Source organism: Rhinatrema bivittatum, chromosome 6 (assembly GCF_901001135.1).
Source record: "Rhinatrema bivittatum chromosome 6, aRhiBiv1.1, whole genome shotgun sequence".
In the NCBI taxonomy this organism is placed as follows: domain Eukaryota; kingdom Metazoa; phylum Chordata; class Amphibia; order Gymnophiona; family Rhinatrematidae; genus Rhinatrema; species Rhinatrema bivittatum.
Window position 1 is genome coordinate 181,984,389 of NC_042620.1, and position 21,997 is coordinate 182,006,385.

At 46.0% G+C, this 21,997-nt stretch overlaps 1 protein-coding gene across 4 annotated transcripts in view; it reads right to left on the bottom strand.

Moving 5' to 3' along the window:
• The window catches only part of TRAK2 (trafficking kinesin protein 2), a 248,713-nt gene that overhangs the window by 66,465 nt on the left and 160,251 nt on the right, over positions 1–21,997 (bottom strand). For all 4 annotated transcript variants that reach the window (XM_029606260.1, XM_029606261.1, XM_029606259.1 and 1 more), the window contains 2 exons: positions 19,548–19,685; positions 7,652–7,731 (listed from right to left, as the gene is read on the bottom strand). In XM_029606260.1, coding sequence (XP_029462120.1) covers positions 7,652–7,731; positions 19,548–19,685 — 218 coding nt within the window. The remainder of the gene's footprint in view (positions 1–7,651; positions 7,732–19,547; positions 19,686–21,997) is intronic.

Here is a 21,997-nt window from a genome sequence, read left to right on the forward strand (position 1 = left end):
TACAGGCCTCCAAACCAAAAGGAAGAGCTGGACAGAGACCTGGTTGAAGACATCCATAAGATAGGTAAGAAGGGAGAAGTGGTGATCGTGGGTGACTTTAATATGCCAGATGTAGACTGGAAAATCCCATCTGCAGAAACTAAAAATAGCAGAGCGATAGTGGATGCCATGCAAGTATCTTTGTTCAAACAAATGGTGTTGGAACCCACCAGAGAAGGAGCTATACTCGACTTAGTGCTCACTAATGCAGATAATGTCTCAGATGTCCAGGTGGGCGCCCACCTCAGCAGCAGTGATCATCAAACGGTATGGTTTAATATCACTAAAGGAATAGGGAAAAGAACCACAAAGACCCGAGTTTTACAGTTCAAAAACACAGACTTTGAGGAAATGGGGAAGTACCTGGAGGAAGAACTTAAAGGATGGGAGAACGAGAGAGATGTGGATCAGCAGTGGACCAATCTAAAAGGAGCAATCACCAAGGCAACTGCTCTATATGTTAGAAATGTAAAGAAAAGCAAAAGAAAATTGAAACCTATCTGGTTCTCAAAGGAGGTGGCTGACAAAATTAAAGCTAAAAGAACAGCATTCAAGACATATAAAAGATCCCAAAGGGAGGAACACAAAGAAGAATATTTGTATCAACTGAGGGAGACAAAGAAATTAATCAAGTTGGCAAAAGGTCAAGCGGAAGAGAGGATTGCCAAGGAGATAAAAAATGGTGACAAAACATTTTTCAGATACATCAGCGAAAAGAGAAAGGTCCAAAGTGGTATAGTGAAATTGAAAGGTGGTAATGATCAATGTGTGGAGGGAGACGAAGAAATGGCAGAAATATTAAATGAATACTTCAGCTCTGTGTTCACTAAAGAAGACCCTGGAGAAGGACCATCTCTACACAACAAAAAACTGGAGGGAAGTGGAATAGATGAAAATCCTTTTACAGTAGAAAATGTGTGGGAAGAGCTAAAGAACCTGAAAGTGGACAAAGCCATGGGGCCTGATGGGATTCATCCAAGGATATTGAGGGAGCTCAGAGATGTTCTGGCAGCTCCGCTGTGTGACCTGTTCAATAGATCCCTAGAAACGGGAGTGGTGCCGAGTGATTGGAGAAGAGCGGTGGTGGTCCCGCTTCACAAGAGTGGGAACAGGGAGGAGGCTGGCAACTACAGACCGGTCAGCCTCACTTCGGTGGTGGGAAAAGTAATGGAGTCACTGCTGAAAGAGAGAATAGTGAACTATCTACAGTCCGGAGAATTGATGGACCAGAGGCAACATGGATTCACCAGGGGAAGATCCTGTCAGACAAATCTGATTGACTTTTTTGACTGGGTAACCAAGGAATTGGATCGAGGAAGAGCGCTCGATATCATATACTTGGATTTCAGCAAAGCTTTTGACACGGTTCCGCACAGGAGACTGGTGAATAAAACGAGAAGCTTAGGAGTGAGTGCCGAGGTGGTGACCTGGATTGCAAATTGGTTGACGGACAGAAGACAATGTGTGATGGTAAATGGAACCTTCTCTGAAGAGAGAGCGGTTTTACGTGGTGTACCGCAAGGATCGGTGTTGGGACCGGTCCTGTTCAATATCTTTGTGAGCGACATTGCGGACGGGATAGAAGGCAAGGTTTGTCTTTTCGCGGATGACACTAAGATCTGCAACAGAGTGGACACGCCGGAAGGAGTGGAGAGAATGAGACGGGATCTAAGGAAACTGGAAGAGTGGTCGAAGATATGGCAGCTGAGATTCAATGCCAAGAAGTGCAAAGTCATGCATATGGGGAGTGGAAATCCGAATGAACTGTATTCGATGGGGGGGGAAAGGCTGATGTGCACGGAGCAGGAGAGGGACCTTGGGGTGATAGTGTCTAATGATATGAAGTCTGCGAAACAATACGACAAGGCTATAGCAAAAGCCAGAAGAATGCTGGGCTGCATAGAGAGAGGAATATCGAGTAAGAAAAGGGAAGTGATTATTCTCTTGTACAGGTCCTTGGTGAGGCCTCACCTGGAGTACTGTGTTCAGTTCTGGAGACCGTATCTACAAAAAGACAAAGACAAGATGGAAGCGGTACAGAGAAGGGCGACCAGGAAGGTGGAGGATCTTCATCGGATGACGTACGAGGAAAGATTGAAGAATCTAAATATGTACACCCTGGAGGAAAGGAGGAGCAGAGGCGATATGATACAGACTTTCAGATACTTGAAAGGTTTTAATGATCCAAAGACAACGACAAACCTTTTCCATAGGAAAAAAATCAGCAGAACCAGGGGTCACGATTTGAAGCTCCAGGGAGGAAGATTCAGAACCAATGTCAGGAAGTATTTCTTCACGGAGAGGGTGGTGGATGCCTGGAATGCCCTTCCAGAGGATGTGGTGAAGACCAGAACTGTGAAGGACTTCAAAGGGGCGTGGGATAAACACTGTGGATCCATAAAGTCAAGAGGCCGCCAATGAAGAGTGGATGACTCGCCAGAATGATGGCTACTGCCTGGAGACAATACCCTTATTCAATAAACGTACACATGCTTACTGTGACTCCAACATCGTTCTAGCTTCAACAGCAAGAGGAAATGTGGAATAAAGGATTTGCACTCACAAAGACGGGAGTAGCTGGCTTGTTACGGCGGTTACTACCCCAAACCAAATAAGCCTGATACTTCAATTTCTATGCATATACAGCATAGTTCTCTGCTTCAACGGCAGGGGAGAAGAAAAACTGATACTACACACATCCAGCAGAGCTCTCTGCTTCAACGGCAGGGGAGAAGAAAAAAGGGTTCACACTCACAAAGCGGGGAGTAGCTGGCTTGTTACGGCGGTTACTACCCCAAACCAAATGTGCCTGATACTTCACTTTCGATGCATATCCAGCATGGCTCTCTGCTTCAACAGCATGGGAGAAGAATAAACTGATACTTCAAGCATATCCAGCATAGCTCCCTGCTTCAACGGCAGGGGAGAAGAAAAACAACCAATAAGGGCTGTATAACATAGTCTGGGTAAAACAAATAAGCATGGGTGTAGCTTGCTTATTGCGGCGGTTACTACCCCTACTACCCTAACTAATCAAGCTAGATATTTCACTTGGATGCAGCTCCATCACTGCTTTCTACATTAATGGTGGGGGTGGAAGGGAAATAGAACCAAGAGCTAAGAGAAACAGATGAGTATGAGAGAAAAAAATGTGTGAAGCTTGCTGGGCAGACTGGATGGGCCGTTTGGTCTTCTTCTGCCGTCATTTCTATGTTTCTATGTTTGAGTAAGTCCGCGAACCACGGATGCCTCGGCCACTCCGGCACCACCAAAATCACGTCCGTCGGATGAAGTTCTATGCGAAGCACCTTGCCTATCAGGGGCCAGGGAGGGAACACGTACAGCAACACGTTTGTGGGCCAGGGAAGAACTAGCGCATCGACCCCCTTCGGCCCCTCTCTCCCTGCGCCAGCTGTAGAACCGTGGGGCCTTTGCATTCTGGAAGGTGGCCATCAGGTCCATGTGTGGCGTGCCCCACTGCTCGCAGATGAGATGAAACGCCTTGTCGGCTAGTTCCCATTCTCCGGGATCTAGATGGTGTCGACTGAGGAAGTCTGCCTGAACGTTGTCTACCCCAGCGATGTGAGATGCTGCAATGTTGCTGAGATTCTGCTCAGCCCAGCTCTTCAATTGTTGCGCCTCCGTCGCAACTAGCAGACTCCGTGTCCCTCCTTGGCGATTGATGTATGCTACTGTAGTTGCATTGTCTGTCAAGACTCTGACCGCCTTTCCCCGAAGAATCGGAAGGAAGGCTTGCAGGGCCAGAGCCACCGCCCTTGTCTCCAGGCAGTTGATAGACCACTGAGATTGTGCCCTGGACCAGTGTCCCTGCACAGACCGTCCCAGACAGACCGCTCCCCAGCTGGAGAGGCTGACATCCGTGGTGACCACCGCCCAGTTGGGCATGATCAGGGACACTCCACACGTCAGATGATCCAATACCATCCACCAGTGGAGAATGTCTTTCACATGGTCCGTAAGTGGAAGCGGTAGATGGAATCCTGTATCAGAGCAGTTCCAACGGGACAGCAATGCGATTGTAAAGGACGCAGATGAGCGAAAGCCCAGGGAACCAAAGCTAGCATGGACGCCATGGAACCCAAGACCTTCAGATAATCCCTTACCTGAGGCATCTGTAGGGACAATAGGTGCCTCACCTGATTCTGTAGCTTGAGCACTCGTTCCTTGGTGAGGAATACCTTGCCCTGCCTTGTGTCGAAGAGAGCTCCCAGAAACTCCAAGAACTGAGTAGGAGTCAAACAACTCTTGGCAAGGTTGACCACCCATCCGAGAGATCGCAAGAGCTGAAGAACCTGGCTGACCACTGCCTGACACTGCAAATTGGACTTCGCCCGAATCAGCCAATCGTCCAAGTAGGGATGTACCAGGAAACCCTCTTTCCGGAGCTGAGTCGCCAACACCACCACCACCATCACCTTGGTGAACGTGCGGGGAGCGGTGGCGAGGTCGAAAGGGAGAGCCCGGAACTGATAATAGCTGCCCAGAATATAGAACCTGAGGAACCTCTGGTAAAACGGCTGGATGCTGATATGGAGATATGCTTCTGTGAGATCCAGAGAGACCAGAAACTCGCCTGGCTGCACCGAGGCAATAACCGACCAAATCGTCTCCATTTTGAAGCGCGGTATCCGAAGACACCTGTTGACACTCTTTAAGTCTAATATCGGTCTGAATGTCCCCTCCTTTTTGGGGACTATGAAGTAAATGGAGTATCGGCCTTTGCACTGTTGCTCGGGAGGAACTGGAATTATTGCCCCCAAGTCCTGCAGGCATTGTAGAGTGCCCTGCACCACCTCTCGCTTCTCTCGGTAATCGCAGGGAGAGATGAGAAACTTGTCTGCAGGAGTCTGTACAAAATCTAAAGCGTAACCTTGACTTATCACGGTGAGGACCCACTGGTCCGACGTTATTTTGGTCCATTCCTCGAAGAACAGCCAGTCTGGCTCTCACGTTTGGCACCGGGTGAGAAACCTCTAGAGAGGAATGGACCGGATGAATCTCATTGCGAAGCCTTAGCCCCTGTCCCCGATGGAGGGCCCCCTTGTTTGCCGAATCTTCTGCCATGAAAGGACTGAGGCCAAGACGACTACCGGGACGAGCCTGGACGGTAAGATGACCCGAAAGACTGCGCTGGGCAAGACTTCCTGTTCTCCCGAAACAGAGTCCTATTGGGAAACGAGCCTGGCGGCCAAGGCCTGTCCTCAGGAAGTTTATAAGCCTTGTTATCCCCGAGTGATTGCATCAGATCATCCAACTCCTTGCCAAACAACAGCTTTTCTTTGAAGGGAAGGGAGCCCAGGTGGACCTTGGAGGAACCATCCGCAGCCCAATTCCGGAGCCAAAGGAGACGGCACGCGGAAACCGCGGAGACCATGGATCTGGCTGACGTGCGCAAAAGGTCATACAGCGATCACCACCTCCAGCCGATTCGCCTGAGCAGCTTCTTCTTCCGAGAGATCGGCATTGGCCTGGACTTGCTGAGCCCAGTGAAGGCCCGCCCGCAGCACAAAATTACTACATATCGCCGCGCGGACGCCCAGAGCACATACCGCAAAGACCTTCTTAAGCTGAAGCTCCAGCTTCCCGTCCTGTAAGTCCTTAAGGGCTGTAGCCCCTGTCACTGGAATCGTGGACCTCACGGCCGACAGCACTGAGTCCACCCTAGGTAGTCGGAGAAGCTCCAAGGCATCCTCTGGGAGAGGATATAGCTTGTCCATGGCCTTGCTTACCTTCAGGCCCAAATCCGGAGGGTCCCATTCCCGGAAGAGAAGATCCATCGCCGAGAAGTGGAACGGAAAAGACACCGTAGGACCCCTGAGGCCCAACAAGACCGGATCCATTTTAGCTCCCGAACGGGACTCCGCCGGCGGAGCCTCTATTCCGAGCTCCTGAAGAATGGCTGGGATGAGCGGTGCCAGTTCATCCTTCTTAAAGAGACGTACCACTCTCGGGTCATCCCCTTCCATCGCTGGAGCTCCTTTGCTGACACCTGGCTGGCCCGGCACCTCCACATCCGCCTCATCGGCCCCCCCCAGGTGCCTTACCTGTGGATCTGTCTCATCCTGAGACGTGGACTCCGTGTCCATCTCCTGTGGGGCGGACCGCAACGATCTTTTATCTTTTGGCGGGTCCGAGTCCCTCCGGGACCTTTTCCGCCGCTTCTGGGACTTTGGCTGCAGCCCCAGTCCCCCAGGAGTCAATTTCTTCCCCGCTGTTTTGGCTTTAAAGACTGAAGAAAAAGAAGATTCCGAAGAAGAGGAAGCCTCCCCCGGGCTATCCTCCTGCAAGGGAGAGGCAGCTCCCCCCAGGGCGGCAGCTGCTGTGGAAATAGCGCGGGAGGCAGCGTCCACTCCCCCAGCGCTGACCGTGTGGCTTCCCTGAAGGAGCTTAAAATGGCCGTCGTTCCCGCACTCAGCAGGAACGGATCTTCAACACCTTCAGCACTCGGTCCGGCGCGCGACAGCGAATGCGGCCTCCGAATCGGCCCCCCCCGACCGGGATCGGAGGAACCCTCGCCACCCTGCACGCAGCCGGAACAAAGACCTGCGCGCGCCGAGCCCCACGCATGGCACGAAGACCCCCGGGGCATCTTCCCCAACTCCACCGGCAAACACCAGGAGAGCAAGGTAACCAAACTAAGAAAATAAAAAAACCCCAAAAACCTGAACGAGGTAGCGGAGAGTCGGCACGCACAGACCAGCAACAAAAACACAAACGTTTTTTTTTTTTTTTAAACTTGCCATTCGCTGTCCCTGGTACTGGGCTCCTGCTCCAGTCGGGGGTGAGTAAGTCGGGCTCCCCGGTATCACCCCCAACGCTGCTAACCAGAAGGGTCCGGGTCCTCGACCCTTAGCAGCGGCCTCGACCAGGGGGGGATGGTCCCTCAGAACCTTCCACCCCCCTGGGTGGCTCTCTCGACGAGGGACTGGTCTTTTTTTTTTTTTTTTTTTTAACTTTAAAGAAAACTCAAACTCCAAAGAAACAAACACAAGGAACAGGTCCTGACTAAAAACTACACTGAAAAACTACCAAAACTTCCCAAACAGGGATCCCAGAGGCTGTGGACTCTGCACCTGTACCATCTGCTGGAGACAGAGTAAGACTGAGAGGCTGTGGGTGGCACCTTGCTATATGTGGCAGAGCCCGTCAAATCTTGCTCTGTCTCCATCTGCTGGTGCGGAGGCAAAACCCAGGTGTCTGGACTGATCTGGGTACGTACAGGGAATTTTAGTTAACAATTTTGCCTATGCAATTTGTGTCAACTGTCACAAACTTGTTCTCTGGTTTCAGAAAATATATGCACATACTATTTTTCTCCTGTCAAAGAAAGGTTGGAGAATTAAAAGTGTTGCACAAAGTTAAATGTGAACACATTTCATCATCTATGGTGGTGTTTTTAGCTCTGTCTAAACTTGAAGACTCAGGCAAATGGGGCCAAAAAAAAAAGTACAAAGTCTGCAAGTCCGTTTACTTGCATAGTTTTATACCTACTGCATCTTTTGCCTCAAGACTAATGTGTGTAAACTTCTAGAAGCAAAAGAATTTTAAACATATGTTTTGTTAGGTGGAAAAACAAACAAGCTGAACTTACTTCTTTTCACAGAAAGAGGACTCTTCATTCAAACTGAGCTCCCTGCGCATCGTTCCCTCAATTTCAGCTGCCAAGGAATCCTGGGAAAACAGGCAGATTTTAGCACAAGCATAGCCAAGTCTATCAAGAGAAATCTGGGGCCTCATCCCCTATACAGCTGAGTTTTATTCTCAAATGGCATATTATGTAATATGTTGCTAGACCCTCCATTTAAAACTTCAGTCAAGTCTTATGAATACTTTATTTTCTATCTTTGATATTGAATTCTTTACTGTCTTTGTTTAAAGCATTCTTAGCTCATAATTAAAAGATTTGCATTATTACTTAAATTCTAAAAACTGAAATCAATTTATGGAACTACCAGATATAAATTCATGGCTCTCTCACAACCGTTTAAAACTAAACTCTTCAAAAACAGAAATCATACATCTCTCCTCTATTACAGACCCCACTATTGGACCCCCTGTACAGTTGACAATAAACAATATATCTATCCCCATAACTCGTTATGCCATTAATCTAGGCATAATCATTAATTCAGATCTTTCCATGAAACAACAAATCTCTTCACTCACCAAAAAATCCTTTTATAAACTACGACTACTAAAACATCTTCGACCGTTACTTTTTTTCCGTGACTATAGAACCATTCTTCAATCACTAATATTTTCTGGATTAGACTATTGCAACGCACTCTACCTAGGATTACCTGATTCTTCTTTACATTCCCTTCAATTGATTCAAAATAGTGCCGCTCGAATATTAACCAGGACCCCTCTACATAGTCATATCACCCCAATCCTCCAATCGTTACATTGGCTCCCAGTAAAATTTAGGATACAATTCAAAATTATGTCTATTATACATGGTCTGATCCATAACCCAACCTCCATCTGGCTTTGCTCATCGTTACGGATCTACAAACCTACCCGTCATCTACGTTCTCTTACCCAAAATCTTCTAGATATCCCCTCTCCTAAATTAGCAAGGCTAGAAGTCACCCGAAAACGAGCCTTCTCAGTTGCGGGACCCATTTTATGGAATTCCCTTCCCAACCCTCTTCGTTCAATTTCAAATCCCTCCCATTTCAAGAAATCACTCAAAACTTATCTTTTTCAATTAGCATTTAAAACACCCACTCCAGAATAAACATAAAGTCGCATTCACTCCTTCATTTACAGTCACCATCATACCTCTCAACTCGTCTTCATTTCGTTTCCCCTCCCTTCCTTTGTTTCCCATCTGTTCCCTACGTTTCGGACACACTCTGTCATTTCTTTACCCCCTTCCCTTCCCCCCCCCCCCCCTATATTATTAGAAAAGTCCCTTGGCAACAGTTTTTATATTTTTATTTACTTTATTAAACACGTGTTTATTTTTAGCCGGAATTCGTTCCGGCTATTAAGCAATTTTATGTATTTTTAATTTTATTTAATTATTACCTTTTTCTTTTTATTCTTTTATTTTATTATTTTTCTCTAATGTAAACCACTTTGACAAAATCTAATTTTATAAAGTGGTAAATAAATTCTTTTAAATAAATAAATAAATAAATATTGATTGAAATGTTATTTAACCCCTTTCTCATTTAATTTTCTAGATATACAATAGCTAGATATCATGTCAGGTGTATGGCTGTTCATGAAAGCATTTCCGGACCCTTAATGATTCACTTCCATCAAATGCAGCAACACTGAGCATCTTCTATTAAACTGAAACAGACAATACCAACCAATCACTACAATGTTTTACTTCTTGTTAAACTTTTTATCTCTCCTCTAACTCTAATCCCAGTTAGAATAACCCCTGTTTTATTGTAACTTTTTCTTCTACGCACTTGTTATACTTTTGTAATGTATACTCTTACGTTTTAGCTATGTACGTTATAATGTATTGCTCACCCCCTTGTTTTATGTAAACCGACATGATACGAACTGCCGTGAATGCCGGTATAGAAAAACACAAATAAATAAAAAAAAAAATCTACAAAGGAAACTGGTCAGGCCAGATGTCCTTATCTGATGGTATAGCCTATGACAGGGGTGGCCAACTTCAGCTAAGAGCCACAAACAAATCTTGTTTTTAAGATATCCACAATGAATATGCATGAGACAGATTTGTATATAATGGAAATAGTGCACACAAATCTGCCTCATGCATATTCATTGTGGATATCCTGAAAACCAAGCCTGTTTGTGGCTTTTGAGGACCAGAGTTGGCCACCTTTGTTCTATGAGGTAAAGATTCAGTGGGCCAGAGAGCAGTAAAGTTACCCAATTAATTTTACCTGGATATTTAGCAGCACATATCTGGTTAAGTGTGCCACTGAATGTATCTAGGTAACTTTATGAAAGGCATCAGACGTGAACAGATTTACCTGGCAAACTGAGCTATTCAGCACTCTCTGGCTAAAATGTAAATGCACCCTGGAAATCCCTTCCACTCCACCTCTTCCTATATGGATAAATTTTGTGCAAGCAATGGTCTGCCAGAAAAAATTTACCCCATATTTTTAACCCTGCAGATTTGTCTGCTTAACTCCCACAGATATTTGAATTTGTATCTCTGTTTTTATGTTAATTTTGGAGCCATTTTGAGCTTTGTATACTCTAGGACAACTATATCCTATATGCCTTCTCTCATCTTCTCTCTTTTTTCCCTCTGATTTCCCTGTATGCGGAGTCAATGTCTTGCTTTGATTCTTCAGTGTGGCTGTACCATTCATTCTAAGTTACAATTAGATTCTTGAAATGATTAACATGCCTACTTCTTAATTCTATTGTTCCTTTTATCCTTTTTACTAAGTCATTCCTTCTGTTCAAAACAACTTACTTATGTTATGTTCAAGGTTATGCACCTTTTGTTTTATTCACACTTCCTAATTTTTAAAAATCTTCCCAGACGTCACTGTTCAGTTTTTATAATATAGGGTGCTTTATTTTCCTCCGTGGCATGTAAATAATCTGAGCTACCATAGAAACATAGAAATGATGGCAGAAAAGGACCAAATCCATCCAGACTGTCCATCCAGTCTGCACAGCAAGCTTCTGTACTCTGTGCAGGTTACTCCCATGTTTCTCTTAAGGGTAGTAACTACTATTCCATGCAGTTATCCTCAAGCCTTATGATACCCATAAAATTGCAGCTAGTAATATTTTTTACTGGGTGATGAGCTTTCTTGAAAATTCAGATAGTGTTGCTTGATGTGCTTTGCTTATGGACTTGGCCATAGAAGAAGTCCTGTGCTTTTTCCCTTACGTCTGCGTATCAATACCCCAGACTATAGAAGTCGGGCCCTCTTTGTTGTTGTCTGTATCCAATTCCCCTTTTCTCCTGCTGTCGAAGTGGGGAGTAATGTTTCAGTTGCATTAAAAGCATGAAAGCATATTGATTAAGGATAGTAATCTGCACCAGTAAGTTACCCCTCTACATGCTTTTCTCGTTTCTGTCCTCTAGCCTTTAGAGATCTACAGTGTTTAACCCATGCCCCTTTGAATTCTTTGACTGTTATCGTCTTCACCACCTCCTCTAGAAAGGCACTCCAGCATCTACCAACCTTTCCATGAATAAATATTTCCTGATGTTGGTTCTGAGTTGTCGCTCCTGGAGTTTCATTTCATGATCCCTAAGAACATAAGAAATTGCCATACAGTGGCCAATCCAGGCTACAAGTACCTGGCAAGTACCCAAAAACTAAGAATATCTCACACTACTGATGCTAGTAATAGTAGTGGCTATTTTCTAAGTCAACTTGATTAATAGCAGGTAATGGACTTCTAAGAACTTATCCAAACCTTTTTTAAACCCAGCTACACTAACCACATCCCCTGGCAACAAATTCCAGAGTTTAATTGTGCGTTGAGTGAAAAAGAATTTTCTCCAGTTAGTTTTAAATGTGCTACATGCTAACGTCATAGAGTGCCCCCTAATCTTTCTACTATCCGAAAGAGTCGGTGGCATATAGATCACACCAGTGAAAATGGAAGCATCATTTTTTTTTAGGATGATCCATAATGCTTCTTCTCTACCCCACATCCCTTGCAATTCAGTTATATGGATATTGTTTTTGACATAAAGAGCTACTCCTCTCCCTTTCTTAACAAGGTATAGCCCAAGATGGCCATATTCCAATCATGACAATTAGTGAACCAAATCTGCCTCCACCATTAAGGCCTGCAGGTCTGGGATTTTGTTGCCCAGACTATGAGCATTTGTAGTCATAGCTAGCTTTCCAGCTGTTCTTTGTAGTCACCTTTTACTGCTTTTTTGAACTGAATGATTTTGTTACTTTCTCTTTTGTCTTCTTGTTTTGCTTGGGGGTGACATGCCAAATTCACTGGCCACCTCCTGTCACCCCCGCTCCCTAGTTTAAATGCCTGATAATGTTATGACCTGAATTTTTCACTTAGCATCCTCTTTCCTGCCATTTAGAAATGTAGGCCATATTTATCATATAATCTTTTATTGCTCCATACACGGCCCCAGCCTTCAATGTATCCAAAACCACATTCATTACAGTAGGTTTTGAGCCAGGCAGAGAAATTATCTATTTGGCATAACCTTTCTTTTCTCTTTCCTTGAACAAGTAATATTGCTGAAAAGGCACTAGTCTTTGCCATGTGTCTAATCTTTCTCCCTAAATTTTGGAAATCTTTCTGTACTTTATAGACATGTATTTTGGGGCATGGTCATTGGTCTCTAGATGGATGATAACATTGATATCAGAGTTCTTACTTTCTTCTGTAATTGCATTGACCACTTGGTTTGCATTTCTGTTAGCTGAGGATGCTAGAAAGCATTTAACTGTTGTGTCCCCATCAAAATGAGTTCTCAAATGAGTTCCTCTGAAGACTGGTTTTCCCAGCAGAAGCAATGGATATCCATTTCCCCCCATTCCCACCCCCCAAGTGGCTTGGGGTGGGGGAAATGGATGTCCATTGCTTCAATTTAATTAATTTTGTTACTCTTACACTACAGTTTACTTGTGTACAAATTTCCACCATTTTCACTATATGAACCCTGCCTAATGCATGCAAGTATTTTGTTGTCTTGAAGGTATTCTCTCTCATTTTAAAATTACATAGCCTCTGCTAATTATAAGAAAGCAACTGAAAAAATTGATAACTTGTCATGTTTTAATGAGAATATATTGTAGATTTTTGAAAATATAAAATTGTTTAAAGAAACAAGACATTTTGACCTCATGATTCACAATGGACTAAGAAGATATCTTGATAATTTGTAACATAGATCTTTGTCATATAATAAAATAATTAGAATTAAAAGAGCTTACAAATTGGCAAAGAATCATCCCGTCTTGTGCAGAAATGTTTGCAAATTGTTGCGCCGGAGGTAGACCCTTGGTCCGAGGTGGGGTTCACGCTACACTTAGGGCAAGCTCCATGGGTCCCCATTGTCGGGAGGCACAGTAGACTAGAAGATGGAGGCCGACTGGAGCTTCGCCAATACCAGCCCATGTTCCCTGCCTGTTGAGCCCTTGGGTGCAGGGCCGGCTGGTCTTAGGCGGGCCTCCGTCAGACAACTCCCAATGGATGTTGTAGCAAGTAGCCAGGGACCAGCAGAGGTATCGGAGGGTCCGAAGCAGGTCTGGACAAGGCAGAGATCCAGAGATCCGGGCGCCAAGGACAGGCCAGGAACAAGAACAGGTGACGCCCGGGTAGTAGAAGGCTGGAGCCTGAGAGGGTCAAGTCCAGGAAGATACCGAAAGCGTAGTCAAGAACAGGCTGGAATTGGGGCAGGCGTCAGAGCTATTCAAGGTGCAGAACTCCAACAAAGCAAGGGTCAAAGCCAGAAGTCAGTCCTGAACGTGGTCCAAACGCAGCAAGGGTCAAAGCCAGAGGTCAGTCCTGAACGTGGTCCAAACGCAGCAAGGGTCAAAGCCAGAGGTCAGTCCTGAACGTGGTCCAAACGTAGCAAGGGTCAAAACCAGAGACCAGTCCAAGCAGGGCTAGGTAGGAACCAGGAACGGAGTCAGGAACTGGGATCAGGAACGGAGTCAGGAACTGGGATCAGGAACGAAGTCAGGAACAGGAACCAGGAACGAGCACACGACAAGTGTGGAGACCTGTTGCCAAGGCAAGGAATGAGTGGCGGGCCCTACCTTAAGTAGCAGGGCCCGATGACGTCATCATAGGGGCTGCGGGTTAGTTTCCCGCTGCGGCCCCTTTAAATGCCAGTGAGGCGCATGCGCGTGCGCCTAGGAGAAGCAGGACACTGGACGGTGGCGTCTACCTGCGGCACACTTGGGGAGACCCGCGGAGATCCGCGAGGAGTCAGGAACGGCCGAGCGGGAGCGCAGACGGCTGCCTACTGCCACCAATGAAGACGGGCCGGGTCCAGGAGCTGGGCACTGGAGGTAGGTTGTCCCGGTCGTGGGCCTGCCGTGGGTGGGACACGCAACAGTAACCCCCCTCTTGGAGGCCTGGGTTTGCCCGGATGGGCCCGTTGAAATCGGAGGAGGAGTCCCTTGTCCAAGATGTTGCTTGCAGGCTTCCACGAATTCTCCTCGGGACTGTAGCTTTCCCAGGAGAGAACGTACTCCCAATGGCGGCCTCTTCTTCGTATATCGAGGACTTCCTAAACTTGATACGTGGTATCGATTTCAGAAGTAACCGGGGAAGGCTTGAGAGTCTTGCGTGAGGGCCAGGAGACTGGTTTGAGCAAAGGGACGTGAAAGGTATTGTGTATTCCTAAGGCTGGTGGCAGACTGAGCTGGTACGTGACTGGCCCAATAGGCTGGGTAACTGGAAACGGGCCAATAAATCATTGCGCAAATCTCTGCGAGGAAAGCTTTTTGGTCAGGCTGGAACTCTGGAGCTGGTCGACAATGAGCGTTCGTGGATTTCTTGGCTCGTGCTGCGGCCTGGCGAAAATGTAGATTGGTCTGGGTCCAAAATGCCTGGAGGGCATCTGCCGTGGCCTGAGCTGCCGGTGAAGGAACCGAGAGAGGAATCTGTAACAGGAGCCAGGGTTGTCGGCCATATAAGAGGGAGAACGGAGAGACTCCAATAGCTGCTGCAATGTGAGAGTTGTGGGAGAATTCCGCCCAGTCCACATCGTCGGGAGGCGGAGCACACTAGGAGATGGAGGCCGACTGGAGTTTCGCCAATACCAGCCCATGTTCCCTGCAGGTTGAGCCCTTGGGTGCCGGGGCCGGCTGGTCTTAGGCGGGCCTCCGTCAGACGATTCCCAATGGATGTTGTAGCAGGTAGCCAGGAACCAGAAGAGGTATCAGAGGGACCAAAGCAGGTCCGGTCAAGGCAGGGATCCAGAGACCTGGGTGCCAAGGACAGGCGGGGGATCGGACTGGGCAAAACCGGGCGTGGTACCAGGGTCCCCCAACAGTGCCCCAGACCAAGGGTCCATCAAGCCCAGCATCCTGTTTCCAACAGTGGCCAATACAGGCCATAAGAACCTGGCAAGTACCCAAAAACTAAGTCTATTCCATGTTACCATTGCTAATGGCAGTGGCTATTCTCTAAGTGAACTTAATAGCAGGTAATGGACTTCTCCTCTAAGAACTTATCCAATCCTTTTTTAAACACCGCTATATTAACTGCACTAACCACATCCTCTGGCAACAAATTCCAGAGTTTAATTGTGCGTTGAGTAAAAAAGAACTTTCTCCGATTTGTTTTAAATGTGCCACATGCTAACTTGATGGAGTGACCCCTAGTCTTTCTACTATCCGAAAGAATAAATAACCGATTCGCATCTACCTGTTCTAGACCTCTCATGATTTTAAACATCTCTATCATATCCCCTCTCAGTCGTCTCTTCTCCAAGCTGAAAAGTCCTAACCTCTTTAGTCTTTCCTCATAGGGGAGTTGTTCCATTCCCCTTATCATTTTGGTAGCCCTTCTCTGTACCTTCTCCATTGCAATTATATCTTTTTTGAGATGCGGTGACCAGAATTCTACACAGTATTCAAGGTGCGGTCTCACCATGGAGCGATACAGAGGCATTATGACATTTTCCGTTTTATTCACCATTCCCTTTCTAATAATTCCCAACATTCTGTTTGCTTTTTTGACTGCCGCAGCACACTGAACCGACGATTTCAATGTGTTAGCCACTATGACACCTAGATCTCTTTCTTGGGTTGTAGCACCTAATATGGAACCCAACATTGTGTAATTATAGCATGGGTTATGTTTCCCTATATGCATCACCTTGCACTTATCCACATTAAATTTCATCTGCCATTTGGATGCCCAATTTTCCAGTCTCACAAGGTCTTCCTGCAATTTATCACAATCTGCTTGTGATTTAACTACTTTGAACAATTTTGTGTCATCTGCAAATTTGATTATCTCACTCGTCGTAATTCTTTCCAGATCATTTATAAATATATTGAAAAGTAAGGGTTCCAATACAGATCCCTGAGGCACTCCACTGTCCACTCCCTTCCACTGAGAAAATTGTCCATTTAATCCTACTCTCTGTTTCCTGTCTTTTAGCCAGTTTGCAATCCACGAAAGGACATCGCCACCTATCCCATGACTTTTTACTTTTCCTAGAAGCCTCTCATGAGGAACTTTGTCAAACGCCTTCTGAAAATCCAAGTATACTATATCTACCGGTTCACCTTTATCCACATGTTTATTAACTCCTTCATAAAAGTGAAGCAGATTTGTGAGGCAAGACGTGCCTTGGGTAAAGCCATGCTGACTTTGTTCCATTATACCATGTCTTTCTATATGTTCTGTGATTTTGATGTTTAGAACACTTTCCACTATTTTTCCTGGCACTGAAGTCAGGCTAACCGGTCTGTAGTTTCCCGGATCGCCCCTGGAGCCCTATATTGGGGTTACATTTGCTATCCTCCAGTCTTCAGGTACAATGGATGATTTTAATGATAAGTTACAAATTTTTACTAATAGGTCTGAAATTTCATTTTTTAGTTCCTTCAGAACTCTGGGGTGTATACCATCTGGTCTGGGTGATTTACTACTCTTCAGTTTGTCAATCAGGCCTACCACATCTTCTAGGTTCACCGTGATTTGATTCAGTCCATCTGAATCATTACCCATGAAAACCTTCTCCATTACTGGTACCTCCCCAACATCCTCTTCAGTAAACACCGAAGCAAAGAAATAATTTAATCTTTCCGCGATGGCCTTATCTTCTCTAAGTGCCCCTTTAACCCCTCGATCATCTAACGGTCCAACTGACTCCCTCACAGGCTTTCTGCTTCGGATATATTTTAAAAAGTTTTTACTGTGAGTTTTTGCCTCTTCAGCCAACTTCTTTTCAAATTCTCTCTTAGCCTGTCTTATCAATGTCTTACATTTAACTTGCCAATGTTTATGCTTTATCCTATTTTCTTCTGTTGGATCCTTCTTCCAATTTTTGAATGAAGATCTTTTGGATAAAATAGCTTATACATGTTATACATCGTTCTTCTCGAAGGAACCCACAGTGGGGATGACTCTGGAGGGAGGTGGGCCCGGTGGCTGCTGGAGTATTGAGGGACCTCCTGGTGTCAGTAGCTGCTGCATGGGCAAGACGGCCAGGAGGATGTTAAGGCACTCCAGCAGCGGTGCCAACATCACAGGGCGGGCTCTGACACCGGGGGTGGCACCGGTAGAGCCAGTGATTCGATGCCCTGAAGGGCTCGGAGCACTGCTCATTGTACCCTACAGTCCAGTTCCTCTTGAAAATCCATTGAAGACAGGATGGACGGAGGAGGAGGCGTCATCGGAACTTCCTCAAAGCCCTGAGGAAGTTTGGTGCCTGGCACAGAAATCAGTGGGGAACGCCTAGGACTCCCAGGTTCGATAGAGATCGATGCCTCCCCTATGTAGGGGTCACTTCAGGGGCATCACGGTGGTCACCGGTGCCGACCCGAGTTCAGTACCATGCAACTACAGTGACAATGCTTCTGAGGTTTCCCACGATGCTCGACCCGGTCTTTCCCCGGCACCGAGGATAGAGACTATCCTGATTTCCTGGAGCGCAATCACGCCGATGACAGCCTATCTCTGGCCCCTCTTTCACAACAGGGCCCTGGTGGAGTAGACAACGATGGATCCACATCCATTTCCCCTGGCCCTTGGGTGTCAATGCACTCGACGCCGGAGTTGAAGGATCAGATTTTCTAGATCCGAAGAGCTTCTCCATCTTGTCTAAACAGGCTCGATGACCCTTGGGGGTCCCATTTGATCATAAAAATGACACCCCCGGACATCGTGCGACACCCCCAGGCAGAGGATACAGACCTCGTGTGGATCCATAATGGACATGGTTCACGAGAACTGGGGGCATTGGTGAAACCCCAATACCATGAAAAGCAGCCGGCGAGCGGTCAACAACTGGCAGTCACAGAAGAGCAACACTGTCGGGAATTGACCGCAAAAAAAGAAAACTTACCACGCCGCCCTATAGAAGTACAGACGGGGAAGGGCGACCTGGTGCAAAGGCGTCTGAAAAAACTCTGAAGAGAGCTGAGCTCCACAACAGCAAGGTGAAAGCGTTGTAAAGAAGAGACTAAAGGGAAACCCCACGTGGACGCATGGATAGTGGCATGCTGTGCCGGGCTCTATCTGATGATGTCACCTGGGCTCTATCTGATGATGTCACCCATGTGTGAGGACTACTATCCTGCTTGTCCTAGGAGAAAAGTAATGTCCAGATAACATAAGACCTGTTCTAGCAGTTCTAACTTATTTGATTAACTTTTAACCAGATAAGGCTGAGCTAAGTGGATAAGTTGTCCCAACTTGATCCACCCATTGTCCGACCCCAAGATATCCCGCTATCTACATATCCAGATAAATACTTAACTGGCTAAGTGGCAGCCGCTGAATATAGCCGGATATTCAGTGGCTCCTACTTATCCAGAGAAGTCCTACTTATCCAGCTAAATAGCAGTTCAATATTTGCCACAGGATGCACATATATTGGTTACAGAAGGCTGCTGTCAAACACTGTCATTGTGATGGCTGGGCCAGATGGAAATGTTTGTTTATAGAGGAAAACTCTAGATATTTGCAAATGAAGGATAAATGCCATAGCACAGTGCAGGCAGAAACTGGAAGACCAAAACAAAATGCTGAGAACAACTTTTAAGAAAAATAAATTACACATTATATAGCGTAATGCATTTTAGTTTTGGTTATAAAGATATGAGGTACAGCAGTTTATTATTTGAAAGGAGTTGGGACCATGGCTGCTCCGAATAATGGATACCGGAAGTTCCCTCATTTACACAGAGAAAATTTCTGTACAACAGGTTGAATACTATATAATAAACAATGATTCAGCTTGCAATGGTAAAAGCCTGTTATGTATTCAGGAGAAGCCATTGCATAAGGGGCTATGACAGATCTCAAAGATGGTGTCAAGCTGGTTACTGAATGATGGCGTAGGTGTTATACTAGTCTGCTGTATGTATTCATTTAGAGCCTATTCAGTTTTCAGGTAATAGACTTTTCCAGGTAATGGGAGTTTTTGGATAACGGAATTTCAGATACAAAGCCTCTACTGTATATACATATTTCTGGTACACACAGCACACTCAAGGCATGTGTTTAAATCTTTGTGAATGCACACATTGTTTAGTATTATTCCCTAGATATTTAGACTGCCATTTATAATCCTGTGGCCACAATCAATGGAAAATTGGTAATTTCGCTTTCAGGGACAGATATACTAAAGGTTTCTCCTATTTTGTGTCTATGGAAAAATACTTAATACTTCTGGCACTAAATAAGAAAAATAAACTCCTAGAATTCACGCAAATATTAGTATTAAACTTAATTTAGGAGCAGGTGTACTACGAGTTTTCTCCTATTATGTGTCTATGAAGAAAAAGATTTATGCCCTTTTCTGAGAGCTGATGCTAATTGGCAAAAAGAGAAACTGATCTGCTTACCACGGGAAATCCTGAATATGACTGTGGGCGCTGGAGAAGAGCTGCAGGGCTAGATTTGCTTCGCAGCACTTTCACTTCTTCTTGTGACTCGTTTAACATCCCCAGGCATTCAGCATTCCGATCTTGCAATTCATGCAGCTGTGAAGGGAAAGAAGATTTTATAAATAGTCTACCACATACAGAAGAGAGAGAAATGATGCTGCATTGTGCTAAGTTGGGGGCAATACAGTGGAACTTGCTGAATACAAATATGTGCCACTGCTTTGTGACCTCGTGCCTGTCTGCTGTCTTTTTTTTTATTGAACTTATCTCTGACCTTAGTTAGCGCTCAACAAAAGTGAATTATGACAATCCAGCTATACGTTCGCTGCCCATTACGTTATTAATGACCAATATTTTATTTCGTGATACAGTGAACAGAAAGAACTGGTTTTATTTAAAAAGACATTTTCAAGATTGGTAAAATGAGAATTTGGAAATATTTTAGAAGATAGCAGAGTTGCTTACCTGTAACAGGTGTTCTCCCAGGACAGCAGGATGTTAGTCCTCACATATGGGTGACATCATCAGATGGAGCCCTGTCACGGAACACTTTTGTCAAAGTTTCTAGAACTTTGACTGGCACATTGAGCATGCCCAGCATGCCACTACACCTGCAGCCAGTAGGGGTCCCCCTTCAGTCTCATTTGTAGCAACAGTACGAGTGAAAAATAAAATAATAAAACGTAAACGAACCCAACTCCGCAAGGTGGCGGACAGGTTTCATGAGGACTAATATCCTGCTGTCCTGGAAGAACACTTGTTACAGGTAAGCAACTCTGCTTTCTCCCAGGACAAGCAGGATGGAAGTCCTCACATATGGGTGAATAGCAAGCTACAGGTTGAGTCATAAGTATGAGGCCAAGCAGCACCGAATATGTACAACAGGCACAACAACTGGGGTGCTGTTGGCAAGGATGAGGCAGCCTGAAATTCACAGAGGGTCAAGGCAGGACGAGTTGGGTTCCTACACTGGAAACAAATTTCTTAGGACAGACTGGCCAAAGATGGAATCCTGTCGCCCAGCCTTGTCCAGGCAGTAGTGAGCTGCGAAGGTGTGGAGAGAGCTCCATGACGCAGCCCTGCAGATGTCAGCAATCGGTACTGAATGGTAGTGTGCTACTAACGTTGCCATTGCTCTGACTGTGTGTGCCTTCACTCGACCCTGCAGTGGAAGGCCTGCTTGCTGGTAACAGAATGCGATGCAGTCTGCCAACCAGTTTGACAGTGTTTGCTTGCCCACCGCATTCCCAAGTTTGTTCTTATCAAAAGATACAAAGAGTTGGGTGGACTTCCTGTGGGCTGTAGCGCAGTCTAAGTAAAACGCAAGAGCACGCTTCCAGTCCAAGGTGGGAAGAGCTCGCTCACCTGGGTGAGCGTGAGGTCTTGGAAAGAAAGTGGGCAAGATTATGGACTGATTTAAATGGAAATCAGTTAACACCGTAGGAAGGAATTTAGGGTGAGTGCGGAGAACCACCCGGTCATGGAGGAACCTTGTGTAGGGTGAGTAGGTCACAAGGGCCTGTAACTCACTTACCCTGCGAGCAGACGTGATGGCTACTAGGAAAAGTATTTTCCATGTAAAGTATCTGAGTTCGCAGAAGTGCAAGGGCTCAAAGAGAGTGTGCAGGAGCCGTGCAAGGACAACATTAAAGTCCCATGCCACGACCGGTGGTCAAAGAGGAGTCTTAAGCTGTAATAAGCCTCTCAAGTAGCGACTCACCAGGGGATGAGCTGTTATCAGGGCATCCCCTATTCCCTGATGGTAAGCAGGCTCTAAGGTGCACTCTGATACATGATATCTGAAGACCAGATTCAGAGAGGTGCCAGAGACAGTCCAATAGCTTGGATGTGGGGCAAGAAAAGGGATTAAAGCCTTTCTGCGTGCACCACAAGGTAAATCTCTTCCATTTAGAGCGGTAAGATTTCCGCATGGAAGGCTTTCGTGAAGCTACAAGGACTTGAGAGACACCACTAGAAAGATTGAGTGGTTGTAGAATCAACCTTTCAACATCCAGGCTGCCAGAGACAGGGTCTGGAGGTTCAGGTGGCGTAGCTTGCCATGATTCTGTGTGATGAGATTGGGCGCCGTGCCCGGGCGAATGGATTCCTGGACAGAGAGGTCGCGAAGTATGGGGAACCATAGTTGGCGAGGCCAAAACGGGGCTAGGAGTATCATGAAGCCTCGATCCTACTGCAGTTTCACGAGTCTTGGCTACCAGTGGAATCAGAGGATACGTGTATAGCAGACCTGTGTTCCAGAGACGGGCGAAGGCATCCCTGGCTGGTGCATGCTGGTCCCTGTGCAGGGAGCAGAAGTTTTTCACTTTGTGGTTCTGACTGGACACAAAGAGGTCGATGGTCGGTTGATCCCACTGGTGGAAGATCCTGCTCGCAACCGAGGGATCCAG